General features: G+C 34.9%; 2 protein-coding genes across 3 annotated transcripts; both read right to left on the minus strand.

Moving 5' to 3' along the window:
• Window positions 1–712: 712 nt before the first annotated feature.
• Window positions 713–8,733, minus strand: LOC112500291 (chaperone protein dnaJ 10). The gene is made up of 10 exons (XM_025103736.1): window positions 8,644–8,733; window positions 7,100–7,214; window positions 6,621–6,680; window positions 6,438–6,520; window positions 4,697–4,862; window positions 4,455–4,584; window positions 3,444–3,602; window positions 3,186–3,358; window positions 2,241–2,321; window positions 713–985 (listed from the first exon to the last, which is right to left on the minus strand). The coding sequence occupies exons 2-10, from the start codon at window positions 7,184–7,186 to the stop codon at window positions 905–907; spliced, it is 1,020 nt and encodes a 339-aa protein (XP_024959504.1). The 5' UTR covers window positions 7,187–7,214; window positions 8,644–8,733; the 3' UTR covers window positions 713–904.
• Window positions 8,734–10,564: 1,831 nt separating this feature from the next.
• On the minus strand, window positions 10,565–17,354 carry LOC112501184 (TATA-box-binding protein). Of its 2 annotated transcripts, XM_025104865.1 has the most exons (10): window positions 17,135–17,354; window positions 16,747–16,875; window positions 15,319–15,406; window positions 14,274–14,345; window positions 13,943–13,993; window positions 13,457–13,501; window positions 12,977–13,069; window positions 12,273–12,374; window positions 12,112–12,185; window positions 10,565–10,815 (listed from the first exon to the last, which is right to left on the minus strand). In XM_025104865.1, coding segments are annotated over exons 2-10 (603 nt in total). In that variant the 5' UTR covers window positions 16,824–16,875; window positions 17,135–17,354; the 3' UTR covers window positions 10,565–10,814. The 2 variants fall into 2 exon arrangements, with proteins under 2 accessions (XP_024960633.1, XP_024960634.1); XM_025104866.1 differs by lacking the exon at window positions 13,457–13,501.
• Window positions 17,355–24,450: the final 7,096 nt, after the last annotated feature.

Genomic DNA, 24,450 nt, shown 5'->3' on the forward strand with positions numbered 1-24,450 from the left:
CTCTGAACTATTATTTTGAATGAGAAAACCATTAAACTTTTATATTTTAAATGATCAAGACTCTGAAATTTTCTTAAAAATATAAATAAACTATCGAACTTTTACTAGTCTGTTAATGTAACATTTTTTAGGTTAAAAGGATGTAGCAACTACTTTTTAAGAGTGCAATGGTTTATATTTAAAAAAAATTCAAGGACTTGATCAATTAAAAAGAGAAGGTTTTTTGGTCCTTACTATATTCATCCGATGAGGTAATGTTACTTGGTAAGCGCTTACCAAGGTAAGCGTTTGGTAAACGGCCCCTAAATATATAACCTTAAATGAGATTTTAATTAAATCCATGATCTTCTGAAGAGTATAAAATCAATTTTCTTTTAATTAGTCAAAAGATCATGGATTTAATTAAAACCTTGTTTAAAGTTATATACCTAAATAGGGTTTGGTTCAGACCGGTCTGGTTCCGCGAGACCACAAAATTGCACTGAAACTTAAAACTTTGTGAAGATATAAAAAAACACCGAACCTTCACAACAAAAACACAGTGAAGGTTTACCCACAGTGTTTTGCTATGAAGATTTAATCATTCAGTGTTTATTTATATAGTCTTAAGGGTTTCATGAAAACAGTTTGATCTGTATCTCTGCATTTGCTTTCTGCGAATGCATGTCACTTCCAAGAAGAAGGATGAACAAAGATGGAGATAGCCAAAGGGTAAGCAATCAAATTCTTTTTTGTTGTTAAATTTCTTTCTAAAAAATATTACGAAGTTCGGGCAACAACAACATAACGCTTACAATACTTAACCTAATCTAACTGACAAATAGATATCGCATGTTTGATGGTATAGAATTTTGCAGATAAAAAAGTGGACATCCTTACAGAATAATATAGAATCTCGACCATGTTATTTGGATGTAGAAGCAGTTTTTACATCAGTGCCTTCCTGGCGTAAACTGTGGTCTCTGCGATAATTTGTCTTGGCTCCCTGAGAAATCAAACGAGAGATATTTCAGTATGTATATTATAAAGCTTTTAACTATTTAAAAACGACTTATTGAACATTAAGTATTGCTTAGTAATGGATAATCCCTTAAAATTCATGTTTACAAGTAATTTTGCATACCTACAGTTTTTTAAAACTCTTTGAATTCTATAAAATATTTAAACTAACTAATAATCAACTGATAAACATATTCAAATACAGAATGATCATTGGACTACTGATATGACATAATACTCCATACTGCTATCCTTATCCACAAAAGGAAATATTTCATTATTAAGTCTAAAATAAATTACTCTAAAATATTTGAATTATAATGAAATTCTGAATCAGACAAATTATATAAAAAACGGAAATTTTATAATCTTTAATTAGACCCCAATATCGAAATACATATTTTTTGGGTTCTTTTCCAGGTCTTCAAATTAGCAAGACATGTTCAACTATTACTTGTAATTCTATTTTATTCAAATATAAATCAGTTTTCTTTTTCAATGAGAAATTGCATTAACTTTACATTCTTGATTTACAATAAAATTATATGTCCCGTTACATAACACAGGTAAACAACTAGTAATATTTATATGCATGCTATTCGATACTCTTTTCTCATTACAAATTCTTCCAATTATGTGCATTCCCTGAGAATATACATACATATATAATTAGGAACCCAGAACCGCCCACAACATGCCACGTGTTTCTCATAAACAACACATTCATGATGATTATGGAATTTCCCTCTATATTTTCATGATGAATAACATGTCTATATTCCTGATGAATATGCCACTTGTCATGCTGTGGATGGTCTCATGGTTCCTAATCAATTTTAGGTTCCCGATGGAACCTGCCCCTATATATACATGCATATATATATATATATATATATACACACACATGTATATATGTATAGCACAAAGCGTAACCTCGTTCTGTTTATGAAGGCTTTTTCACTTGGCATTTTAGATTATCCAAAGATTTATCCATCTAATAACCAAACGAATCTAGTATATTCCACCCAAAGACAGGGTTTGGCAAGAGGAATGTGTGCAGACATGGTCTCTACCTCAAACCATAGAGTGGCTACATCTGTGACGACCCACGGCTTGTGAGAGATCAGACATGTGTTCATCTTTTTCGTGAAAAATAAATTTTGGTATAAAATTAAAGCGAAAACCGTATCAAGTTCATTCTATAAAACATGATAGAGAATGGCAAGGACATGTTAACTTACTTGGAATATGGTTCCAAGCTTCTTCATTCCAATAGCCCGTTGCTTGAGCTCCTCTTTCGAAACAGTAGGATCTTTGAGCACCTGAAAGGGAAAACATTGAGAATTATTTGCCAATTCAAATAAACTTAGAAGGCACATAAAGTTGGTCTTCCAATTGGACCAAAATCCATTAGCAGACCAAGTAGAAGTGCAAAAAGGACCCGTTTAAACCGATTTTGCAATGGAAAGGACCAGTTAAAGAAGGCCTAGCCCAAGGACCGGTGTAGCAAAAAGCCCAACGTGGTCCTCGATTTTGATCTAGGGACCGGTTAAAAAGATGCCCAGTCAAATCCCGAAAACCGGTTAATTGGTTAACTGAAAACCGGTCCGGTCAAGACCCGAATGCAAAATAAGCCAAGTAACAATATAACCAAACTAAACACATTCGGTATGTCCCACTTGAAAGTAGAACTCTGGAGGTGGGATGTAGACCTGTCTACTATTGCAAATGGGAGAGCGGTTGTTTCTATGAAGACAGACCCTCCCTCCCCCCCGAGCTTTTGACTTTTTTTTTTGGCAAAGAACTGAGTGCTTCAAAATTTCAATTCAAGGGGTCAGATTGTCCGAAGAATGTACATCCTATCGTATACCATGCATTTTCTGACACATAGATGCATACTCCCTCGTCCCAAAATAAGTGTCTATATTTCAATTTTAAATTTGTCCCAAAACAAGTGTCCACTTTCAAAGGTAAGTGCCTACTTTCCAAGTATACCCGTAACTAAAAGATGGATGAATTCATTACTTACTGTATTATCAAATGATAAAATTGTCATTTAGTTAATTAAAAAGTGTAATTATCACATATTTCTAAAACTGTGTTATATTTTCATGGTGGACATTTATTTCGGGACGGATGGAGTATTTTCTTTCTTTGAATTAAACAAAAAAAATACTCGAACTTACCGCTTGGCAGACACGGGATAACGTTGTCTCAATATCTACAACATTGATCTGCCACAGAGAATTAACCATTGCATCTTTTTTTTCTTCAAGAGCTTTCACTATCTGTTCTTCCTTACCTTCTGTTACATTCAGCTTCTTCAGCTCCTCCTGTATTTGTATTAAAGACACAGCCCCTACATAAAGCAAAAATAATAAACTTCACTGGTTTCTTTTAAGTTTTCTAATAATGAAACTTTAGCGAGTACCAAATGATTGAACCTGAAGCAGCCGAAACTTGTGATTTCACTTGGTGTCCTTTATCCCTTACCCATTCAGCCAAAAATGGGACCTTCATATAACGCTTATCCTTTCCTAGTTCTCTTGCAGCTTGCCTTGCATAAATATAGCCAATAGTATGTAGCATAGCCTCACCAAAAGCTGAAAAGTTATGATAAACCTTGATTATGGAAAGAACCGAAGAATCAAAGGAAATTGATTTCTAGTAGCAAAGTGAATCCCGTAATTGAGGCAGTACTGACAAGCTACGGGTGGTCAATGGGTATCTAATAAGTTCTACCTACTATTGGATTGGAAACAATGATTCCTACCAACATTAGATTGAGGTGTGCAAAAAGTAAACCGGTCCAATTGGAACATACCCACCATAATTGGATATCCAATTGTAATCGGATATCCAATTGTAATCGGATCGGATGGGATTGAAAATTTCAACATCAAATTTGGATAGGTCGGTTCTTGCATAGCAGTCCAGAACCGACCAACTGAACATACCAACATCCAATTACGCATCCAATTAACCATCTGAGTACCATCTAGTTATCCATCCAACTACCATCCAATTAATTGTTTTCAATTTGCTTAAATAGGAATTTGTTTTTTGTTGGTTTTTGAAATTTAGCCTCGCTTGCGTTGGTTTTAACACTTACTAAAAGTGACCCTATATTTTTCTACACTACAACGGAGGAATGAAGAGGTGGCCCGTGCCACCGTATCCAATAGAGTGGGTCCACCCCTGCATGTGAATGCTTAGGACCAAGTTCAGAATACTAATCTTGTCTCTTGAAATAGTTGATAGAATCTAAGCAGACCTATAGAGACAGCTGTTTGTAATCTATTATGGAAACGATATTAAAACTGCACATTGCTTTGCTGTAATACCAATTGGGAAGAGTATAAATTTGCAACTTCTCTAGCAATCTGTACAATTGCAACTACACCAAAGATAGCCCTTATTGTGAACACGTCATAGGAGCTCTAAAAAAAACAAACCTGCTTGTGAGAGCTCGCGAGCTTCTGATGTTGCCCATGTTACAAATTCAGATGTTTTGCCTTCAACAAATGGCCGAAGGCGATTCTTCAAAGTTGTTATAAGCTTCAGTTCCCTCTCCTTTTGTAATGCCTATACAAAGGGTGAACGTACGATATAGCATATGTGTGTGTGTATATATATATTATACATATATATATGAAAGTAATTGTTCTCATTTGAGGAATGAAGCAAGAAAGTATACCCTCATCCTCTCTTGGACTTTCATCTTGCGAATTTCAGGAACCTGTCCCTCCTCTTCAAGTTCTACAGACTGTATGGAAGCCATATAAAGTTCCCCAATATAATCCTCGAACAAATCACTACCAAAGAGCATGCCAAACACAGCTGCTGGATCCACCATCGAGTCACTGAAAGAAATTACAAATAAAAACTCAGGTTTAAATTATTAATAAATATAAATAGACAACGCAAAGAGGCATGGGTTAGAAAAGGAAAATTGACAAAAATAGCCAATCAGCAAATAGGGTTTCACTTTTTAGCCATTTCCTGACCCAAATTCACTTTTTAACCACCCAAGTCCATAGTGTTGAATGTTTATTCCAGACAGCCCAAAAGAGTGGAAGATAGGGCTGGGCCCAATTAGCTATTACAGATTGAAAGTGTGTCTAATAAATGGCCGGAATGCTGGTAGCATGAGGTCATTGTGATTTTTCTTGTTAATTGAGTTAGGGCCTTAGCGGTGACTTTGAGAGAGGGAAGTTTTCCCTGGAATCGTGTTTGCTTTTTCAATTGTAAGTTTCCAATTTCGTTTATAATCAATTGTTGATTTCCCGTTGCTTTTTTAATCCTTTCATTCTACCAAATTGTTTGAGTTCTTATCATTGGTCTGACCTATCGTTGATCTGCCGGAATTCTCCATGGAAACTCATTCTCAACAAGCTCGATTGGATCATCATGAGGAATAGATTCAGAAACTTCAATCAGATATGACTAAGATCAAATCGGCAATACATTATGTGGAATCAGATCAAGTGGAACAGGCGAAGTTTCGCAAATTCGTGATGAATTGGGTGAAACAACAAGGTAAGCCATCTAGTACTGATACTGGTGAACGATCTGGTATTTTTGAGGAGGATCAATCGGATTTTCTCTCGGAAGAAATCCAACTTTTCCTTTGATAAGGGAGGGGAGCAATTATTGAACGATCACCTTCCTTGGGCAGCAAAGAAGGTGAAGTTGCCTGAGTTTTTTGGTTTCGATCCTGGAGGATGGATCAAAAAGGCGGAACTCTACTTTGAGATCCATGGGATTTCTTCACAACTACACATCCGTTTGGCGCAATTGAGCATGGTAGGGGTCGTTCTACACTGGTTTACAATCGTGAAGGAGATTTATGTGCCATTATCATGGGATCAATTTACCAAAGTGCTCCTATAGCGCTCAGTGGTTTGAAAATTCACTGCATTAGCCTCACATTATCTTCTTGAGCTAAAACATATCTAATATAGTTTCATGAAAACTGACACCATGGTTTTGAAATTAAATCCAATTTATACGACACTAGCACACCATGATCTTTTAAAGCTAACACAATAGAATGATGCCATGAAAATTGAGGCCATGCCTTTTAATTCAAATTCCAAACAATGGCGTTTTTTGGCGTATTAAAAGATGGTAGTTCAGATTTCCTATGTCTATTGTATGTTTGCAACATAATATTTGCAATTATTAGCCACAATTGTCAGAGAATTTCTAAAATTATGGCTTTGTAAGTATATTTTCAACATTTACTTGATTAACATGACCCCACCTCAGGTGGGATATATTGGGTTCGTTTGGTTTGGTTTGGTTTACTTGATAGACACGACCTCAATCCTAAAAACTACACTATAATCCTCAGGCACTACCTTAACACCCTTCAGGTTCAGAATGCAAAGAAATAAAACAATCCTCGGTGCAAAAAAATGATGTATCATACTTACTCTGGTACTCCTGACTTTCCATTTTTGTCATACGCTTCACGCTTCTCAGGATCACTTAGAACCTGATAAGCCTCTCCAAGCACCTTCATGCATGACAATATATTGATACTCAAGATTGAGAAATGAGAAACTTTGAGTAACTAAAGGATAGAATTCAAAAGAGAATCAAGTCAAACACCACACCTGAAAGTTATTTGCAGCTTTTGGATCCCCGGGATTTTTATCAGGGTGAACTTTCCTTGCCTTATAAGATAGCATCAGAAAGCATTATTATGTAATAACATATTAAGAGCTTATCAAAACCGTTTGTATGTCAATATGTGATTAATTTTGGATCGAGCTTTATCAACATACTTGTGATGGATATTTTCCAGCTCACAAATAGATAGCTTTATCATGCATAATTCTAGTGGATATTTTCAAGCTATTTGAGCTCTCTAATCGAGCAAAAGGAGTAGGAATGCTACATATCTCCCAACTAGATTGAACCAGAGTATATGAAAACTCAATTCTCACATGCCATCATCTTTGGTGAAACACAATATTTAAGAATTCAAGAGATCACAATAATTACACGCTACACATGATCTGTAGTGTGAACCACAAGTCTTCTTTATAGCATTTAGCATTTTCCTTGAGGAAGGGATAAGAAATAAACGTACTTTGACATAGTAAGCCTTTTTAATATCAGATGAAGAAGCATCGGCACTGACTCCCAAAATGTCGTAATATTCTGTGTCCTTCACCATAGTTCCACAATTACCAACTCTTGTAAGGCTGGTAAAAGAACAAAAAATACCGTATTATAGCAAGAAGGAATAAAAAATCACAACGATAAAAATCAAACACAAGTTCTGAATCCTCCATGGCAAGAAAATTCCATCTCAAGCCTAACAGCATGAGAGAATCGCAATAACATAATCAAAGAGGTAGCGGAGTGACTTCTATTTTCATTAAGAATGTGAAGATTATGAGTGGGGTGTCTCTCACTTATATAGACTATTTATTTTCCATAATAAATCTATTGTAGTCTTTACCCTCCCTCCATTTCAAACTCAATAGACACATCGTTTTGTTGCTAATTTCTGAATTTTAAAGGGAAGCTCATGGAACAAGCAAGGCTACTCCTTTGAGACCCCAATGACAAAGGTTCTGCCTTTCGCCTACAAAAACAATCTTTTTGCAAAAATGCAAGGGAAAGCTTCCATACCAACACGTCCTCTCCAACTCTCAAAAGCTGACAAGCCTTGGTGCACTAAGATGGCCTTTTTCTGAACTTTTAAGACACAGTCTCCCCACCCAACTTCACTTCTTAGCCACTCTTCTAAGAGAACTCCCATTTTAGCAAGAGTTTACGCAAATGCCTTATGCATTTGAGTAAAGTCTATTGTCAGATTAAAAAAGAAAGAAACAAAAATCTTTATGAAAATTTGCATGAGGATCCACATCTGTGTAAAGATCCCCATTTGCCTAAAGAACTTGGGTAAAGAGTTCTTTTTTTCTGTTAATCTGGAAATAGGCTTTGGCTAAAATAGGAATTTGGTTCCAAAAATGGCTAAAAAGTGAATTTGGTTGAAAAGGTTGGTTATTTTGATCAATTTCCCTTGATATGGACTCACTTAAATACAAAATTTTCAAGCATGATGTTATCAGTATTACTTGTAATTCCAAATGGTCTACAATTTCACTTGTACTGAACTCATATAAATTTCCATCATTATTAGGTTTTGCTTTCAGAATATAGAAACACATTTCTAATATCGAAAAGGGGGCAATATTATGTTATTTGCACAATCTAGAAAGTGCCCTAAGTGATGAATACTCCCTCAGCCAATTACAACACTTATCAAATTCAAAATTGATATGAATGTACTACTTGTCATAAAGTTCAATCAAATTCTAAAATGTATTAAAGAGCCGTAACAATTCTAATTCGAAAAGTACTACCACATTAGATTTTTTCAACTTAAAAAATGCAGCTCCCTTTACAACATTCTGAAATCGAGATCTAACAACAGATTCACAGATTCAAAATGAAATATAAATATGAATTCACTCGAATCATTGTGATAAACATGTATTCAAACGAATCAAACCGAACACTTAGATAAGCTGGGTTCTTAATCGATAACAAAATTGGAAAAAATGGGACATAGAATCACATAATTAATCTGAAATACAGTGAGTGAGAACCAATGGAACTTACGATTTTGCGAATCGAAGATGGATCAAGAAATCTGTAAATATTGAAAACCTTACAAAATAATAATGGCTACAAATCGTTCAATCAAGCTCCATAATGATTCGTTCTTTTGTTCATTGTTGTCCAAAAAAATGCAAGAGTAAGTTACGTTTTCAGTCCAAATGGTTTGCTAAAATTACAATTTTAGTCCTTGTATTTTAAAATTTGTGGTTTTTTCATTTTTATAATTCGTTGTGGTTTAGATTATTTTACTGTTTTTGTCCCTTATGAAGTTAGAAATTAACAATGATGAAAATAGCAACAAACTGTTAAACAACAGGAACAAAAATCACAATCTTTAAACCATAAGGATAAAAATCATAAATTTTAACAAACTACAGGGACTAAAATTGTGATTTACTCTAAATGTAAAGTAGACACCATTATTGGCTCTTCAGCTATTTCCATTCTTCGAATGTTGTCCCTTATCTATTAATTATTTTCATTAATTGTCGCAAATTAAAATGTTCTTAACATTTTAGTCCTTTATCCTTTTTGCGGTAATTCATGTAACTTTTTTTTGATTAACCTGAATATCCAACCCGCTATGTGAGCCGACTAATCCTAGGATGACCACCTGCTTTGCAGATAGCCTGGAGTCACCGCATTTGAACCTCCGTCGCCACAAGGAGATTTTTATTTCTCCTTGGATTTGAACCTGAGCCCTCATGGTACTTTTGACCTTTGGAACCAAGCTCAAACCAATCAGGCACTACCCTTGCGGTTTATTCATGTAACTTATATCATAAATAAATGGTAGAAACATCGGTTTGTATATATTCACCTCCACCCCCTACTTTCAAATGAGATATACCCCGAGACATTAATTTTTTTGGTTGTCGCATAATAATTTCCGTAATATAAAATAAATTTAACTTTATTTTTTTACAATACGATAGACAATATCAACGGTGGCATGTGTCACCACCACTGATCTTGTAATTTATATGCTCTAAGTGTACTGAGTATGTTTGATCTGGTTTTATTTTAAAAGTAAAATAGGTCACTCGAGAAAAAAAAAATAGACTGTTGTCGATGTGGTACTAATGATGCATTGGATAAGTTGATTGTTTGAGATCTTCATATAATGAATTCTCGACCTCCATGTTCAACAAAGAGATATGTGAAATAGCGTCTTTGCTAACGACTGTGGCTATGTTGTATCATCGTTGTTGTATGAAAGTATGGTTGTAAATAGCATGAGACGTGGCGTGACTTATGACAACAAATTTGTGTATCGTATATTTTGATTCACAGCAAAATGGCCATATTTAGTGGGTGATGTTAGATCTCAGATCAGTTGGACTTATATCCATTCAGCTAAAGATATGTTGGAACACCTTTCGTTCTACAAAGGTTTTTTAGAAAAGTAATCTAATGGAATTCCACATATTATTAAATGATATCAGAGTCAATTTTTAGCATCTGAAGCATACTCCACATTATGTGGCATCGCCACCTGTCTAACCTATATTAGAGGGAACATGTTTGAATCTCACGTCTATTCAATTTGGACTTGCTCTTTTCAACATGTGTTGAAGCCTTTCTCCTCTTTTCGGAAGTAATCTGATAGCATTTCATATATATTTACAGACCAATGGGCCGTTTGGTTGGTTTTCCATTATATGTAGATCAATATGTCCGAATAAATTCAGAAACGTTCTATTTGGAAGAGTTTTTTTTATAGATGGAAGAAACGTGCTTTCAATTGGGAGGAACTCGTTTGGAGGAAAAAACTTGGCCGCCTTCATAAAACTTCCCTTGGAAGCTCACTGAATAAGCCATTTTCTATATCATTAAACCACTACCAAACAGCCATTAATAACTAACTGAATAAGTTACGAATTATATTAAGCTCATTAAGCTGCTAACAAATACGTCCTAAATAAAAAATCATAATATTTCCATTAGGAAAAGATAAAAAAGAAGAGCTCTGTTTTGGATCACAAAATCTTGGATCAAAATGGTTACAACTCACAGCAATACAGAAACAGCAAATGCCCAATTTCCACCATATATCTACACTACATGTGTCTTCAGAAAATCAGCCCCATTTGCATGTTAAAATCTCTTGGATGTCAACTTGAACCCTATCTCAATTTTCACCCTTTACCATTATATATCCCACATAAATATCTGCACCAAATATATCATTGTTAAAGAACAAATACAAGATAGAAACATTAGTAATTGAGCCAAGATACGGGATCAACCCATCATGGGCAACGTAGGGCCAATCCAGTCCTCACTGTTGGCCCATGAAGAATGGATTGGCCCTACATTACCTGTGTTGAGTCCAAGGAATAGCCTTCGACTCAAGGTGATGAGTTTTACAAAAGCGTCCAAGGAATAACCATTTGGTTTGATGGAATGTTTTTGAAGGATTTTGAATTGGGGGGTTTGAAATTATTGGTGTGTTTGGTTTGTAGGATTTGGAATGGAATTGAATTTCATTTACTGTAAATAATTTATAAAAACAAATTATAAATAATAATAATAATTATTATTAAATTATTTTTTATTGATTGATTATTACAAAACAAGTGTTTTAAACATATTTTAAAACATTATTATGAAAAAATTCTACGAAATACCGACTACCCCCATGGGATTTCTAAATCAACATAGGATTTCAACGAAATCCAGGGATTTCAAATCCAAGCAATCCTTCAAACCAAACATGAGAATGAAATGGAATTCAATTCCAATTCCGAATCCAATCCAATCCAATCCAATCCTGTAAACCAAATGGGACCGAAGGGATTTTCTAAATACAGCAAAGGTCGTTAAGGCTCTGGAAAGCCGGTACCACCCATATCTTTCATATTTATTATATTCGAGTATTATTGGAGGGAAATGAAAGAAAAAGGAAGGAAAATAACTGATTTTCCTCCCAGATGTGGGAGAAAAGGGAAAGAAAAATAATAATAACAATTAAAAATATTTATAAAATTACACAACTACCCATTAATTACAATCCGTTTATAAAGTAAATAAGGGTATATTTGTAAAATGACATTTTTCCTTTCCTTTCTCTCCTCAAAAGCATACAAATTTATTCTCTTCCTTTCTTTTCCATCCCTTTTCTTTTCTTTCCAAATTCAAGAACACTGTCCACATTTATGTTTTAGTTTCTCCCAAAATAAGTGTCCATTTTTTTCCAATTCTACCCTTAATTATGAGATGGAGAATTTCAGTACTCCCTCTATCGTTAAGGGTGACAATATTTATCTAACTAAAAAGCGTAATGATTACGCACTTCTAAAACTGTATTTTTTTTATTGTGGACATTTATTTTAGGACGGACAAAGTATTAGAAATCGTTCGGTTTCATGCATGAAATACTGGTATCGAGTTTCTGAAATCAAGAGTCGAACCCTTTTCGGGATGGGGAGAACTAAGAAAAGATCGAAAAACAGTAAGGTGCCATACCACTGCTGATTCTTTCTGAATTCAGTTAGAACCGGATATATATTCTCGAATGCAGTGTAAGTCTCGTCTCGAACCTGAAAGTGCATAATAAGCAACGATTTAAAACGCGTTTCTTTGAGACGATGCAAGGAATCTATCATTGACATAGGGCTCCATCGTACCTTAGCTCCTGTTAGAACAATTTTTCCCGAGACAAAAATAAGCAGAACGATTTTTGGTTGTTTCATCCGATAAATCAACCCCGGGAATAGTTCTGGTTCATACTGTAAGATAAAACACAAAAAAGCACCTGTTAAAAGCATACAAAAGCAAAATACGTGTCCACAACAAGTGTTCGCTTTCATAAGTAAGTGTCTGCTTTCTAGTTCTGCCATCTGTTATAAGGGTAAAATCGTCATTTAGTTAATTAAAAAATGTAATGATTACATGTTAATTAAAATTGTGTACCTTTTTCATTGTGGGCGTTTATTTTGGGAAAGAATGACTAACATTTCATTTTTGGGTCTTATTTATCGGGCATCGTCCAAAAAGTGTCGATATTTCTATTTTAGTTTGTCCCAAAATAAGTGTTCGCTACTTCACTAAAAGTAAGTGCCTACTTTCTAATTGTGCCATTAATTATGAGATGGATAAATTCACTACTGTTATTAAGGGTAAAATTGTCATTTTAGTTGATTAAAAAATGTAATAGTCACAAATTTCTAAAACCGTGTGCCTTTTTCATTGTGAGCGTTTATTTTGGGAAGGAAGAAGTAAGGCTTTCATTTTGTGGGTCCTATTTATCGGACACGAGGGATATAAATATGCTAATGACTCTCTAATGAACTTGGTGTACGAAAGACGAATCACATTCTAATGAACTTACGCTTGAAAAAGCACCATGAGAGTATGCGAGCCCTTCGAGTCTAATGGGAAATTTGACATCACATGAGCCAACAATATTTTGTATCTTAAAATCCTACAAGCCAAGAAAGAATGTTAATATAGCAAAAAATACATAAAAATGTACACCGACAACAAGAGATGATAAATGAACCAAACCGAACCAAACCAAACGAACCCAGTTTATCCCACCAGAAGATGGAGTCTGGGGAGGGTGTGATGTACGCAGACCGGACCTCTACCCCAAAGAGTAAAGCGGTTGTTTCCATGAAGACCCTCAGCTTGTGAAAAATGTGCGAAAAACAAGAAAGTTTGCACTGAAGAAGAAATGGGACACGAAAAGCGAGTAAGAAGCAAGCAATAACGTACAAACAGAAGTAGGTACAAGAAAACCGCTAAAGAAAAACCACACATTGGATTTAGGTTGACCAAATATACAATAACGAGAAAATAAGAAGATTACCTTAAACTTTGCCGGGAATCCAAGTTTTTGAATAATCCGAGCATACTAATGAAGCAACAAAACACAACACAATAAGAACAAAATACTATTGCACCATGTTACAACTTTAGCATGGCATAACATTGTCCACAATAGCAAGTTCTCTCTTGCAACTAGTTAAAACAAAGTTTCTATAGATACCTCAACCCACCGCTCCCGCCCCCCCTCCCCCCCACATAATCCCAAAACCGATCCAAGCTGATTTCGCATAGTGGCTTCATTGAAGGGTGGTGCTTAGCGGTTGTACAATTTTAAGGGAGCAATTGGATTTGCAAAATTCAATAGATTTTGCTACTTTCTTTAAAAAGGTCGGAATGTTCCCCACGGCAAACCACCTTTCTACCCCTTTGGGGGTGGAGACAAGATATGCTTACATCCTACCCCCAGGCTCCGCCTCCTCGTGGGATTTATTGGGTTAGTTTGGTTTGGTTTCGTTTCTTCACGTACCTTCCGTGCCGCCAGTTTTGATTGTTGTTCACTCTTGGCTCCTGTACAAACCTGGAGCAATCACCATTAGAACATTTTATCACTCAAGTCTAAAGAGATTGTAATCAACATTTGACATAAAAAAGCATATAAGCAAATATAGAGCGTTCGACTACAGCCCAACTGGTAGCAAGTGAGGCTTCGAAACTATAGGTTAGTTTGGGTTTAAGTCTCTTCAACGACATCAGTTCATTTTAATATTTCCCACTTCAAAGAAAAGATGTTCGACTACAGCCAAATGCTTCCATATAGTATAGAAACTGTAGTTGAGAAGGGGGGGGGGGGAACTTACCATCTTCCCTGAAGCAAAGATTAAAGCCGTCGTTTTTGGTTCTCTTATCCTCATGATCACAGCAGCAAAACGCTGAAGAACATCAACAAAAAGAGCGTCTTTGAGAAATGAACACTTCCTATGATCGAGAATATGCATTTCCAGCATACAGAAGGAAGGGTTTAATCTATTTCCCAGCAAAATAAATGCTACTATTTATGTTTTTGGATGCCCATAACAAATGCAACATTTCCCATGACGGTAAAGTTTCAACAGAAGCTATATCGTCGTCCATTAGTAACATCACAAAATGCAGATAGCATTCACTTACGCTGTGTTATCGAATTCGGGGAGAAAAGAAACGGAAGGAAAAGGAAGGAAAGGAAAAGAATTTTTATTATGTGTGTTCTCGAGAGGGAGGAAAAGGAAAGAATAGAAAAGAAAGAAAATGAACGAGAATGGAAAGGAAAGATGTCATTTTTACATATATACCCTTCAAAAATATATCCTTTCAAATGAAATGTTGGGTGGTTTTGTAATTTTAATAAATTTTTAACGGGTTTTAATTTCTTTCCTTCCCTCCTCTTTCCCTCCTTTCCATTTCCTTTCCTTTCCTTCGTAATAAAAGTTTTTTTTCTTTTTTTTTATTAACTTGGATATCCAACCCGCTATGCGAGTCGACTAATCCCAGGGCGACCACCTGCTTTGCAGATAGCCCGGAGTCACCGCATTTGAACCTCCGTGGCCACAGGAGGATCTTTATTCCTCCTTGGATTTGAACGTGGGACATCCTGGTACTTTTGACCTTTGGAGTCAAGCTCAAACCAATCAGGACCACCCTTGTGGTTTTCGTAATAAAAGTTTCGAGAACATAACGGTAGTTGGCAAGGTTCTTCTCTCTTCCAAGTTCCAACCATTTGTAAAGATTTGACTAACGGTCAAACACTTCCGCTAACGGCTACGGCAACAAGGATATCAAGTAAACCGATTGCTTCCTTCAAGTGGAGTTTACCGAATGTTTCCTTCTAGTGGAGTTCATAAAACAGCATTGAACATAAGAGAATACCTTGGGATTATATTCTGCATTACGAGCTTGCAGTGCAATCGCCTTAAGGTCTAACTTGCAATCCAGATTGACCGTAGATACAATGTTCCTAGATGTATAAACAACGACATCCTCATTAGCAATATGATAACTCGAGAAAGAGATATTCGAAAAGACATGCAGCCGTTAGTTCCAAACATTGGTAATGCTATCAACAAAATGTACAAGTATCGAGTAACAAAATAGGGGCCGTTTACTAAACACTTACTCTGATAAGCGCTTATTGGGTCAATTTCTTAACAGGTGAACATAACAAGGACCGAGAATCTTACCCGGTAAGAGGGAAGGCAAGGATCGAGAGTCTTACTGTAAGTGAGGTGATGACTCTTACCCGGTAAGCACTTACCGGACTGTAAACATTTACCATCGATCCATTTTGATGGTCGGGTATGAAACCCATAAGGTTACCTGGTAAGCATTTAGTAAATGACCCCTTAATCATTATTTAGTCATTATCCACTTTGTATGTTTTCTTAAATTTCTCTTGGCAGCAAGTAGATGGGACCCTAAAACACATCTTCTTTCTCCTCACATCATATAAATGAAACCCTTTAACCTTTTTGGTAGTCTTTCTTTTCAAAACCTTAAATATACATTTCATCTTTATTTCAAGAAAAGAAAAAGTTGCCAACTATATATAACTTACACAACACATACACATCAGGGACGGACCTATAGTGATGTGCCACCGTATTATTCCTTCGTCGAAGGGTAAAAAAATTTAGGTTCGTAAAAGGTGCAACCGTAATAATTTGTTGTATGTCATCGTATGTATTTTGAAACTACAATGAGAACAAGTTTTATTTGGTATAGTTGGTTTGCAAGGCTTTTATTCCACCCTTACCAAGTTCGAATCCTGTTAGTGCAATTTTCTTAGTCAAACTGTGCCACCATTTGAAAAAGAATCCGTATATTTGTTTCTTATAGTCGAACAGTGCCACCGTTTGAAAGTTTTTCCCTATATTTTTTAAATTTTCTGTTCCCTGGACACATACACAACAAAATGTGCATATCAACAAATCACATACAACCAAAAAAGCTCAAAATCTGTACAAATCTCAGTTCCTGTTGTCAGTCTACCAATTAGCTTTTTTTTTTGGATTAACCTGGATATCCAACCCGCTATGCGAGCCGACTAATCTCAGGGTGACCACCTGCTTTGTAGATAGCCCGGAGTCACCGCATTTGAACCTCCGTGGCCACAAGGCCTGCTTGGACCCAATTAGCTATTTATGATCATAATTGGTTGTAATCTTTTGGGTTTTTCCCAACATATGTGCATGGCTAAGGGAATTCTCACATATAAACCCATGAACACACACGAACAAGTACCTGCTGGATCACCCAATCATAAAAGGGAAGACGATGATGAATTACAACAGGGCTTACTGAAGAGTAGGAACGATTCCAGATGGGTGCTTGGAGAGATCAACTGGTTGACTTCCCTCCAACAATTGATCCGCCATTACTCCCTTCCCTTGATCCCGTGAAAATTTTATCCCAAATCGCTCTTCAAATCTTAAACCAAAAACAAAATCAACGTAAAAACATAGATAAAATCAACAATCCCCAAGTATGTTTTCCTTTCTTAAAACATTTTCCCGTAAGAGATCTATGAATTTGATTAAAAAGTTAGGTTTCTACAAATTTGAAAAATACTTTCAAAAGCTTCAAAATCAACTCATCACCCATGTACCCGATCATTTAAATACGGGTAGAAAGCTTGGATTTCATAAGTAAGAAAACGAAAAATGTGCATAACGGGGTATAATTAAACCTTTCTGATGCGGAATCTGAATTTAGGGTTTCTTCAATCCTTCACCAAATTGATGAATCAAAATAGGGGGAATACAATACAAATTGGTGAAATCGACTAAAAGGGGTGGTGTAAAGGAGCGGTGAAATTTTGAAAAAGGGATCTTTTATATGAACTGATGATTTTATAGCTTTCTATAGAGGGGGATTTATGAATAAAGAGGGAGGAGGGTCAGAGGGAGTGAGAAATATGTGAAGCCGGTGAAGATGTGGAGGAAGGATAATGGAACGCTGGATTCGTTGGTATTTATATTATCCCGAAAATACCCCTTTTGCTGTATTTGTGGTTTGTGGGCATTATCGTAAATTCGAGCGGGAAATGCTCGCTGACTGAATGTCATGTTATTGTCGGTGAAGGACGAATCGTTTTCTTACACGTGGTTAGAAAGCTGCTGTGATGTTCCTAGTTGGGCCGACCGGCCCATTGAGGTTTTAGTGTTTCTAGATTCTAATTGGGCTCGGGCTCTATAAAATGCGTGGTTATTTTGTATTTAGGGGCTCATTAGCTAAATATTTATACTATGTTATAAAGTATTTGACAAAAACTTTTAAAAAATATTTTTATATGTAAAGTACTGTTTATTATTGTAAGTAGATTGTGCATAAATACAACTTATTAAAGCTCCATATCCGAATTCGTATAACTAACTGCAGATAAACATAATCAGGATAATCATTGAGTTCTAACAGAATACTTAATTATTATCTTTATAAAATGTTATATTATTAAACCAAAAATCAATTATTTCGTTATTAAACTTAAATTAAATTATAATAAAAAAATAAATTAAAAAAATTACATAAAAATGAGAACTTTTAAATAATTGATTTGTTATTAACATTGATAATTTTTTTTCAAAATTTTATAATATTTTCAAATTTATATTTTATTCAAAAATAAAATCATTATTGTTTTCTTAAAAGCACATAAAATATAACATCGACATAGACAAATAATAAAATAGAACATTAAAATCGAGATGTGTCTCGCTGCAATGCACGAGTACTTTTCTAGTTTATTTGTTAAGTATTTATCGGCAAGAGTTAATATTATGATTTACTTTATCGGGTAAGATTATATTCCATTAAAATTGTATCGTATGAAACAATTTATCCGATAAATATTTACTGGTCAAGTGTGACTTTTTGTTGTAGTTTAGCACGTCGATGTTATGTGTAATGATAGAATATTGGCCAAGTTTGTATGATATGTGTGTGTAGATTGTCACTTCTCGTATCAGTTCTACTTAATATTATCCCAATAATCATGGTTGGTCCAAAGTTTTTTGATGCTTCGGGAGAAAAAGTTAAAACATTTCCCAACTGGAAAAAAAAAACGCAAAAATATTTTAGAGTTTGTAGAACTGTTCAAATGGTGTTGGTCCATATACAATTATTTGCACAATTTCTTCCAACAAAATGGTGTAAAACTTTATGTAAACTGTAGTAATTCAATTTCAATGACGTATTATATTATTTTTTTGCATCAAATAAATTAGTAAAAAATGTATTTCATATGTAGCAATTTACCCGGTAAGTACTAACCTTGGTAAGAGTCGTCGTCATCACTTACCGGGTAAGACTTTTGGTTCATGCCTTCACTCTTACCAGGTAAGATTCTTGGTCATTGTCATATTCATCCGGTAAGGGAATGTGACTTGGTAAACGCTTACCCGAGTAAGCATTTGGTAAACGACCCTTAAGTGTTCTGCATCATGCAAATCAGTTAAGATATCTCATTTACCAATTATGTGTCATGCTTGTATAAATGTGCATATGTGTTTTAGGTTTTCAACAGTGTTACAATATTTTTTTATCCAACCCGTTATGCGAGCCGACTAATCTTAGAACGACTACCCACTTCGCAGGTAGCCCTGAATCACCGCATTTGAACATTCGTGGACACAAAGGGATTTTTATCCCTCCTTATATTTAAACCTGAGACCTTCAGACACTTTTGACCTTTGGAACCCAAACTCAAACCAATCGGACACCACTCTTGTCTTATGCGACATTTTCAACAGTTTGATATGTTTTTTGCATGCATAGTTTCAATATGATTCCAATGCTTAAACATTAAAATTTTTGAGCAATTTTTTACAGCAACAAACTCTCTAAAACGGAGAAAATATGAAAGAGTATGAGATTCTCCAGATATGATTATCATTAGAGAAAAATATTGTTTTATTATATTTCTCGCTGATAAAATACTTTGAAATTAAACGGTTTAGAAAGGAAAACGAAGAATTCATTAAATATCTGAACCATTTTAATAATATAATCAATGTTGTAATCTTTAAAATGGAAAAACTGTTATAATTAAATGAAATTTTCTTTTAAAGATTTTGATTTTTCAATTTTTATTTTAAAGAAATTATAAAAGACAAGATGCTTTAAAGATGAATGATCATTTGAGAATAAAAATTAAGGTGAAAAGCATAAGAAATGATATGGACCATTGATCACTTTTAATCTCGCATCCATCCCATGAATCGCGATTATCACGGAATTGACTCTGGTGCATTTTCGTGCACCACGATAGTGTTGATCTTCAATTAGAATTGATCCAAGCATGGAGAGCTCTTCTTACCTTTCTCACCATAACTTTCATTCTCACGGAAACTCAACCAAGTCTAAATACCTTTGCTGTTTAAACTGGTTTTCAGCTTATAATACAATTTTCAGCATAATATGTATTATAAGACTAGTGAAACCTGTAACATCCGTCAGCAAATGATCAATAAAAATATACAAAACTAGTTTTCTTGTAACACTGTATTGACCATCTTCTATGATACAATTCATATCATAATTTTTAAATTGTCGTATCAGCTTTATAAATTACCATCCACTATAATTATTTTTAACAGAATTTTTTAAACAAAATCTCATTATAAAAACTATATTTTAATCAAATATCAAAAAAATACATTAACTTATTAATTAAATACAGAATCGTCCTAATCTTTTTGTAGACCCTGTTACGCCTGTACTAAAACTATAGATCATCTGAAACGAGTAATAAACAAAATAAAGTATAAAAGTCCATGTCATATTAAAAAAATTACAAATTAAAACAACAAAAATATATAAAAATGACAAAGTGAGAAAAATATCGAAGAGTCATTTTTGTTTTTGATCGAATTTTTTTGAAATTAAATTAAATAGGTTTTCATTGAGGTGAATTCATAAGTTGGATTATATAAATAAGGGATCCAAACACAAATTAGATTGGGTCCCAAAATGTTGGAGGCCCTGTCCAAAAACTCATATCTAACATGCTGATAGACGGCTCTGATTAAATAGTTATTATAGAGTAAATTTAAGTGTCTTGTATAAGAGGTTTACTAAACACTTACTTGGTAAGTGCTTAACGCATAAATTTCCTCATCGGATGAACATGAGAATGACCAAGAATCTTACCGGGTAAGAGCAATGAGAAGGATGGAGAGTCTTATCCGAAAAGTGAGAATAACGACTTTTACCCAGGTAAGCGCTTACCTAGTCAATTGTTGCATTTGATATGCTTTGATATTATTTGATATTAGAAAGCGCTTACCTAGTAAACATTTGGGTAAACGGCCCCTAACTTTATTGTATATTTACGTATATCTAATTTATTAATAAAAAACTATATTAATTAAGGCATAATGTAGTATATTTTATTTGTGTGGTAATATTAATGATATTTTGCATTTTTTAGATATTCGTTAATATATTAATGTTAAATTTATCATTTAATAAATAAAAAAAATTATATCAATATTATCAATAATCAAACTATTTGTATTTTGTAACACCCGAAGTTCTATAAAAGAGCGACTACAGGCAATTTAAGATTTAACACTAAGGTGGCGTTTGTTTTTTAAGAGGTTCTGAAGTCTGAAGTCTGATTTCACTTCTGAATTTTAAGAGGTGGTACTGAAGTCTGAAATCTGAATCAGTCAGACTGTTTGTTTTTACGTCTGAAATCCGAAATCTGAATCAGTCAAGTTTTGGATCTGATAGATTTGGATCGATCTGGGTCATGATTTTACGAGAATATGTGGATCGATTTGGGTCGTGATTGATTTGAAGATCAAATGTCTTGCGAGATAGATTTGGAGGACTAAATCTGGAGGTGAGGATCGAGGGGAGAGTCTGGAGGGAGCGATTAAGAGGATTTAAGTGATTATGTTATCACTTTTTTTTTTCAAAGCAAATTAAGAGCTTTTCAGCTCTTATTTATATAAAAAAAACAAACGGTCTGAAAATAAAAACGTCTGACCGGTTCAGACTTAAGAGACATTAAGTGGTTTTTTTCAAAAAACAAACAAGCCCTAACAATCTACAAATCAAGCCTTACACAAAGTCCAAGTTAGGGACGGATGTTACTAAAGCCTAATAACCGTCACAATCTCCAAAATACAGAATATGACCCAAAATGTTAATCCTTCTTAAGCCTCTAACTAGCACTCAACTGTTCCAAATGGCGCTAGAACCAAACCTCCACAAGGACCTGATGCGGTCAAAAAAAAAAGTGTTAGACTTAAGCCTAGTGAGTTTAAACAATTTATACTTTAAATATAAAATAGTAAAATTGAACGAACACTCTTTAAGTAATGATTTACTCCAGGCACAAACATGGATGCAAAATACATGACACATTTTCAAAATCATCTTTTACTAAAAATAATCCAAAAAAGACAAATACATCTTTCGATGACGAGGTAGACCCCGTTTTCATTGAATGTGGTGGAACACAAAAGTAGGTCATGTATCAAAGTTATCAAACTACACCTTAAATTCAAATTGACTGTAGTGCTCACTGTATCAAGTGTCACCTCAAGTCCTCAATACCTTTAGTGTCTATTCCATTGAGTTTCACCTTAAGGGTGTGTTTGGTATGTTGGACAGGATGGGACAGGATGGGACAGGACAGGACAAAACACAATTGTCCTATGTTTGGTGTGGCCTTATGTGGGACTCACTAGAACTAGCTAGAACACCGGTGGGACACGCCTGTCCACCCTTACCCCCTGGAACTAACTAGAACAAGAAATATTTTACCTATCTACCCTCTCAAAACCCTTCTTTGCTTCCACCACATACTTCAATCGGCGGTATCGATTTCAATCAGCCGTATCGATTTTAATCGATTTCAATCGGCGGTATCGATTTCAATCGACACCCTTCGTTCCCCTTCACAAAGGCGTCGATTGCATCGATTGCTGTTTCTATCGATTTCAAAGGCGTCGATTGCATCAATTGCTGGTTTCAATCGTTCCCCTTCACAAAGGCGTCGATTGCTGGACATAATCGTTCCCCTTTTGTATCGATTGCATCTGTTTGTTGTTTCTATCGATTGCACTTTGTTTGCTGTTTTTGTATTTATGGCATATGTTTGCTGTTTTTGTGACGATTGCATTTACAAACCCAGACAACGAGCTCATTTTGGTAATCTGCAGCATTAGGAACTATTTTTGTAAGATTGTTCATCAGATCTCCTTCGATTTCATTTAAGGGTTTTAATCGAAATTGTCAGTGACTGTAAAATTGATAGAAGTTGAAGATTTTAAGGTTTAGAATCCGATGTCGTTTCTCAAGTGGGTTTAGGAGTATGGTAGACTAATTTGATCATGGTGGTTAGAATTCTAGGATTGACTCACTGGGGGTAAATTGGTCAATTTAACCAGTTCTGTCCAGTCTTATCATGTCTTACCAAACGTTGAACAACTGTCCTGTCCTGTCCTGTCCTGTTCTGTCTCGTCCTGTCCTGTCTGCGTACCAAACGCACCCTAAAGCTACTGTATCATTAGTGCACACTTCACTTTCTTCTAATGTCACATCAAGAATATCAAATCTTAGTACCCATTCGTACTCTAGTTCAGTGTCACTTCAAGGTTCTCATTCGACTTTTAGATCTACTCACTAGCATTCAAGATAAGAACCTAAAACTTCGTACTTGATAACACAAAGAATTTGACCCTTGTTTATAAGGGTTAAAGCATCAAAACGACGAACTTGACAATTTATAGCATGGTGGATCAAACACATCCAACAAGAAGTATACTCCGATAAGTTATGCGATAATAAGCATCTAATATTCACATACACAAATGAGCACCCAAAAGTTGAGCCAATCTAACCACAAGGGTGGTGCGTGATTGGTTTGAGCTTGGCTGCAAAGGTCAAAAGTACCAGTAGGTCCCAAGTTCAAATCCAAGAAGGAATAAAAATCCCCTTGTGGCCACGGAAGTTCAAATGCGGTGACTCTGGGCTATCTGCAAAGCAGGTGATCGCCCTGAGATTAGTCGGCTCGCATAGCGGGTTGAATATCCAGGTTAATCAAAAAAAAAAAAAAAGTTGAGCCAATCCCAATACAACTTTCAACATGATTTAAAATCAACTAAAGACCCTATTCTCTGAATTTTATGTTTTAAAACATCAAAATACCAAAAGATATGCATTTATCAACATTTATACGAGTATATGTGTAAAATGCGCAAATGGGTCTAACAATTAGCCAACAGTTGTCAAAGACCTTCCAGCCTAGTGGTAAAGTCTTGGGCATGACATAGTCATGAACCCGAGTTCGAGCCCTGGGAGGGGAGTGTTGGCGACATTTAAGTGGGGCCATGTTTAGCCTCCAAATTTGTCGGGGATTAGTCGGGCTTTGGCCCGGACACCCTTACAAAAAAAAAAATTAGCCAACAGTTGTAAAAACCACAATAACTCGTGGGTTGGGAAAAATCCCAAAATCAACGTTCGATTTCAAGTTAGCAAACTTTTCAACTTGATTGACTAATTCAATAAGAGACGTCATGAATCTCAAAAACGTAATTTAAAGAGGTTTAAGCAATCATATAACCCAAAATATAATTATAATAATATCCATGAAAATCTCATCTGATGCAACACATCTCATTAAGAGTGGACTTTTATGATTTATATTTCAAAATACCCGATAACTCAAAAGAAACATTCTTTAATGAGTTATCAGACCTAAAATGCACCTAACAAACCAATCATAAACATTTCCCAAATATTTATAACGCTAATACACCAAGATACAATAATGTCAAATAATTACCACTATATACTATATATATATATATATATATATATATATATATATATATAATCAAATGCAAACCACTCAATTTGTACAAACCGTGCAAACCGCATTCAACCAATCATAACTTTTCATTTTGTTCATTTTTTTGTAATTATGAGAGGTTGATTAATCATTTTTATTGTGGAGAGTGTTAATCATAGATATTATCATCTTCATTATTT

This window comes from Cynara cardunculus (assembly GCF_001531365.2).
Source record: "Cynara cardunculus var. scolymus isolate 2C chromosome LG 17, CcrdV1, whole genome shotgun sequence".
NCBI classification, from domain to species: Eukaryota; Viridiplantae; Streptophyta; class Magnoliopsida; order Asterales; family Asteraceae; genus Cynara; species Cynara cardunculus.